At 37.5% G+C, this 6,000-nt stretch overlaps 1 protein-coding gene across 2 annotated transcripts in view; it reads right to left on the bottom strand.

The window, feature by feature from the left end:
• GPD2 (glycerol-3-phosphate dehydrogenase 2) overlaps positions 52 to 6,000 on the bottom strand; it is a 147,475-nt gene continuing 141,526 nt past the window's right edge. Inside the window, exons 17-18 of one of the 2 annotated variants that reach the window (XM_018063247.1) lie at positions 5,225 to 5,346; positions 52 to 3,267 (exon numbers count right to left, since the gene is read on the bottom strand). In XM_018063247.1, the coding sequence (XP_017918736.1) occupies positions 3,264 to 3,267; positions 5,225 to 5,346 (126 nt within the window). In that variant the 3' untranslated portion in view covers positions 52 to 3,263. Of the gene's footprint in view, positions 5,347 to 6,000 lie in introns of both variants that reach the window. The other variant, XM_018063241.1, reaches the window with a different exon arrangement.

The raw sequence follows: 6,000 nt of genomic DNA, 5'->3' as shown, positions 1-6,000 counted from the left end.
TTAAAGAGGGCATTAAGATCAGGTTAAAGGAAAGTGATCTGTTGATCGAGCTCATTACATTGACATAGCTTAGACAAACAGAGCAAGGTAGCTTTTAAAGCGAAATCATATATGCCTAAGTTGGATTTTTTAAAGAAATCTCATGTACAATAAAAGTTAGAGCCAGTTTTAGAGTATGAGGTTGGATAAAGAAATCCTATGAGCATGAAAAAGCAGCCTCCAATTCAAGATTCTCCTTTTACCTGTTTTTTCAATAGGCACCAGGGCCAAAAGAAAAAAACAAAACAACTTCTACAGCTCCCAACTCCTTGAAACACCACACTGTAGGAATTCCAGCAAGCAGCCAATGAAGGAGTGAACCTTGGCTCCACAGGAGTTCCTGGAGGATGAGCGCAGAAGTCCTGAGGAAGACTCAACACAGCGGGCTTGACAGGCTCAGAAGTGGATGGAACCAGCTGCATAGCGTGCCACGTTCTACCATCCAAGTGAGACTCAATCCTCTCGTCTCTCCACTGAAACATGAACTATTATCTGTGACTACAGGATACACACCTAAATCTACATGGATTCAAGCAACCCTCGTGTGAATACATGGAATGACAGGGAATGGATGGGGGGGTTTGTTAAGCAATGCAATTTGATGCCGCGGGCGGAGGATAAAGATGGCCTCGATCATTTTGCAAACGTACTTTGTTTAGGTCAAAGAAACCTTACTGTTCTGGATCAAGTACCTAACAACGTGCAAAGGCATATTTACTGATTTTTGCCAAGGGTCCACAGGACCTGCAGAACTACCTTTGGTGTCATTGTGGCTGGCGTATCTCTTTTCCTCTGTGCGTGTGTTTCACACAGAAGGTAGTTAATCAGAGGCCTAAAATACAAGGTACAGGCACAGAGGGCTCATTGACTCCAGCTCTTGATACAGAACTTCTCTAGTTGCAAGGGTGCCACAACAATTGAAAATTTCTCTTTTCTGCTTCCTTCCTAAGTCAAATGTCATCAGGTGAAATCTGCCACGAGTGATAATGCGGTATTGACCAAGATTGCCAAGTATTGATGTAAGTATCTATTTCTCTTCCTTGGATTACCCAAAATTTTACACATTTTGAAAACCAGGAGCAATGTATTTTGACAAATTTTATGTTGACAAATTTTAAACTGCTATGAAGTGTGATGAGCTAAATCAATAAACAGCATTTTGAACTGTTAGATATTTTTTCCAGGCCTTGAACAAACAGTTCATTGTTCCAAGTCTGTCTGGGGACTAGTGTTCTGTGTTATTCTATATGATTTCAAAGAACCTCAGAAGCTCACACAGGCCTTTAAGCACGCAAAACTAAGAGGCAGCGCTTCAAAACCACAAATGGAGACAATGCTCCATATATATGTGTAAATTTAAACCTATAAAATAACATAGGCATTATAAAATTTGTGTTAAAACTGGTAACAGCTTTACTGATTTACTGACAATGAAAATATATAGCATTTTTTCTGTCAGAGCATTTATCAACACTTGGCAACCCTACACTAACTTGACATGTAAGATGATCAAAATGGATTATGTAATCTTTCCCATTCATTTCTATTGATTTTGGTTATGATAAAATTCATCAGTGTGCCTGGGAATGCTCAGGCTAAAAGGCTCTGGTTGACAAAAGGAAAAAAAAAAAAAAGGAAAAAAGAATTCAACAGAGTTGTAATTGGATGCATGTAATTTTAGAATAGGATTGCACAAATACAGAAGTCGTGCCCTAAAGGCTCCAGCAACAAATTAATACAAATAAATCTGGCAGTCTCATAAAATTACATCAGTCTATGCAGGGATTCACTTTTGAGATAAAATTATAAAATTGCAAGCGAAAAGTATTAATGTGTGAATGCAATTAAAAATACAGTTTGTGAAAATATTTCCAAACTTTTTTTTTAACTACAAGTCATCAAAGTTATTTCTCTGACTGCAAGGTACATCAACATGCCAGTAAATGGACCATTTTAATCAGCTTTATTGATTCATGCTTTCAGTTCTTATTCAGTTAAAAACAAGGCACATTAAATACATCCTCTTATTGCTCTATAAATGCATGCAGCTCATTCTGTATATCAAAAGTAATAAATAATGGCGATAAAACACCAAGACAGTTATAAAAATGACAACCCAGCCTCAAACATAGTATTTAACAGTCCAATCTAGAACAATAACCCAACACAATACATAAAAAATGCCATATATGAAAACATGCAGTGTGTATATCGACTCCAGAACTGGGCTGATACTTGATATTCTTTCAAAGCACAGTAGGGCTTTTTTACTCCCTATAAAGGTTGACATAATGCAAAACAGTGCAAGTTATTAGTGTCACTGACTTCAATATTATTACATTCATATGCCAAAAATCTTTACAAATACATAAAAAAGGGAAATACGATCAATGTTCATTCTTACAGTATCTTCAGTAAAAGAATGAAATTTTGTTGTTGTACGAAAGAGCAAACTACATACTTGGAAAAAAGAAAATACAAAGCTAGAAACTAAAGCGGACTAGGGGCATGCATTTAGTAGTGGAAATCCTAAAGTCAAACTGATTGAAAGCAAGAATATTGCAAACAGCAAGACGGCCATGAGGCAGACAACCTTGCCTTAACAATCTGGCATTATCGCTATTGTTATGACTGTGCGAAGGGCTACTGAAGGGAACACTCAGCTCTCCACCACAGATGGGGGTACCTTCACCTGAACCCCATTAAAGGCTCTTTACACAAACTGCTTGACGGCAAAAGACAGTCTCCTACACACCCCACACCCAGCCCAGCAGAATCAGCTAATACTATATTATACAAAAAAGAAACAAAATTCTTTTGGCGCTTGGAATAGATTTTGAATCACACTTACACCCAACCCCCCATTTCTTCTCTCCTTTTCTGAAATCAGGTAAAGAAGCTGCACAGGTTTAATTAAGAACTTTATACAAAATGCGGGGGTGCTTTATTCACAGTAAAGACTTGGAACCGGCTCATTTCCAAGACGAGACTCTGGGATGGGTGAAGGAGCGTATGTTTTAGAATTAGCAGATTTTAAGCAAAGGCAGATATACTCAAAGGAAGAAAAGTGTGCTTTTCTTTGTCCTTAAAGGAACTTCACTCAAAGCAAAACGTGCACAAACAAGGCCTCTTTTCAAACACAGTTCTGCCCAGGCCACTCAGGTCATAAGCCCGGTCCCTACTGTAATGGATTCAGGGGGGATACAAGCCATCGTTATCTTGATTCAACTAGAAATGAAGAGAAAGAGAGAGAGCACAAATGTATAATACTGTGGTACATCATCTCTGATGTTTTAAAGGACAGCTTTCTATTAAGGGTCGCTGGGCTCTAAACAGTGAAATTGCTGTCTTGATAGAAAAACAAAATTACAAAACCACATGCGTCTATTATTTTAAAAAAAGAAAAAGGAAAAGAAACCAGTGCAAAAAAAAAAAATCACACCTTAAAAGAAAAAGTTCACAGTGATACTTGGGAGCCTCACTTGCTCTGTTTTAGGTTTTCCTTAAGGAAGTGGCAAGTCTAAACTCCATTTTAAAAGCAAAGTGAGTTACCATGCTACCTTATCTGTTTCCGAGGTGAGGGTGGGGGCTTAGGTGAGTTAACCTCCAGGGTGTACATTATGGCAGACAGGCTCGTGCCCAACTCGAATGAGACATAAAGATACTCTACAATGTTGGCATATATAGAAATAACAGCACAAAAGGGTTTTATGTACCAGTTTGAAAAATTAAGTCTGCACAATGAAAACCTGACATTAGAAAAGGGTCACATTTCCTATTTTATACACAACGTGATCTTAAACATCAGAAGAAGCAGGTAGTTAACTTCACAAGAGGAAGCACGAAGAAGACATATTCAGACGACTGGCTAAAATGCCACCAAAGTATTACAAAAGGATGCCAAAATGGCCCTTTAAATTCAGTATATTATGTATTTACTAGATTCTGGGCAGATTGATCTTTTCGTCTTTCTGTGACTGTGTGTGTGTGTGATGGTGGACATGTGTGAGTGTGTGTCAAGTATGGTTTTCTTTTTTTTTCTTTTTCTTTTTGGTTGAGAACTTTTCCATTTAGTACATTAGGAGAAAGGCTTTAAGCAATTAAAATGACCATGAACATTGTAATTGTGTGCTTTTTTACAAATAATTATAATTAAAGTTAACTAATAGGCTATTTCTATTCTCTTTTACTATCTGTTTATAAATATTCCCTCCGAATGATACAATAAGCTAAGCAAAATAGGCCATGTTCGATGGTATCACATACTCCAACATCTAGGATTTGAGAATTGAAAACTGTGCTATATATGTGGATATATGAACACAGGTTTTTTAATCCTTCAGTTTATTACAACTGTAAAGATTTGAGAAATCTAGTCCCATCCCACTGTATCCAACTTGCCACTTAAATGCTGGTTTTAAAATAAGAAAAGCAGGGATCTTCCTGGCAACTGTAATAGTCAAAGAAAAACTAGCAGTGACTGGGGGGAAAAATGAACTGCTGAGATGAAACTATCACTGTATCTCCCAGCAAATGTCAATGCTATCCTTTTATCTCATACCTGTGATTCTGGAAGCTTTAAGAGATTCTCTTTGAGACTTGCTCTTATAACCAGATCTAAACTTTTTTTCCCTCTCCAGTTTCACCAGTCATGCTCTAGATATATAGTCTGGATAAAGAAGGCAGACAAGCTGGAGGAAGAATGGGGCTGAGAGGTCTCCAGAAATGCTATTGTTTTAATAGGTCCCACTCCATTTCTTTTAAGAACAAATACTATCAACAAGCTTAATGTCCAGAGCTTTGTGAATCTCATAAAATGCTTCCAGCTTCTCGTTTCAATTTTTGCCAAAATATTCTGTCGCTCAAATTGACTTAGAATAAATGAATATACAAAAAGGGAGTATGTCCAGTCTAATAGATCACAAAATGAAAGCAAAACATTAAATCAGTGTACACTGAAAATGAGAAAAGATGATAAAATACACTTTTAAGAAGCTAGACTGAATGGCAAATACCAATAAAGGGTCTACATCGACATCCTAAAGCTTTGGAATGTTTCCCAGTGTTAAAGCAAGGCAGCTATCCGTGTCTACTGTTTTGGAGTGGTGGTAGTCCTCTCTGGTTTGTTACATGATCATTTGTTGTTCCTATGTTTGTTGGCTGTGGATTCACTGCTCAGACTCACAATCCTCCACAACTTCGGTCCACAGGGATGGGCACTCTTCTGTCGAGGTTTTCTTCGGCAGTTTTCATGAGTATAGCAAGCCGGCTTCCAGACACCCTTCCTTTTTGAATAGCACTCATCAGCTTAAAGAGAAAATAGGTAACAGATTCAAAAGGCCGACCAGCTTACTCCTGGTCTTCACAGCATTTTAATAGTAACCCTGCAGCAGGTGAGGATAATCAAGTGCCCCCATCAAAAACCATAGCAGGTACTACAGTTCACAGAAGAAACTACAATTTTCAAACATTTCAAAAAGGGGGGAAGGGGCAGGTATTTTGCCAGGGCTGCAAAAATTAACACCTACCTAGCAAATCAGTCTGCCTTTAAAATGCAGATTGAATACATCACATTTTGCCCCTTAATGAGCTCAGCACATATACATTTTTTTTTGAGCAATTCAAATATTGAATCTTTAATTCCATTTTAAAATCTTAAAAAGGAATCTCAGGGATTGAACAAAGACAAACCATGACATATTTAACTACTCTTTTTTAGTGTTATTGTACTTGATAACTTCAAGTCCCCCAAATCCAAATTCCTTAAAGACTTTTTAAAATCATTTACATTTAAGTCCTTGAAAATGGACCCAGAGATCTACCTTAAGAAGTAAAAGCACTCCACAGCCCAGATTTTAGCTAATTCATTTTTATCCAGTGGATAAAATCAGAATTAGTCTTGAAATTACATGCAGTCGGCGGGCAAAGGCCTTTAATCTGGAAGGCACTGTGCAATTATGA

Source organism: Capra hircus, chromosome 2 (genome assembly GCF_001704415.2).
Source record: "Capra hircus breed San Clemente chromosome 2, ASM170441v1, whole genome shotgun sequence".
Taxonomy (NCBI): Eukaryota; Metazoa; Chordata; class Mammalia; order Artiodactyla; family Bovidae; genus Capra; species Capra hircus.
This window is presented reverse-complemented; position numbering and strand designations above follow the sequence as displayed.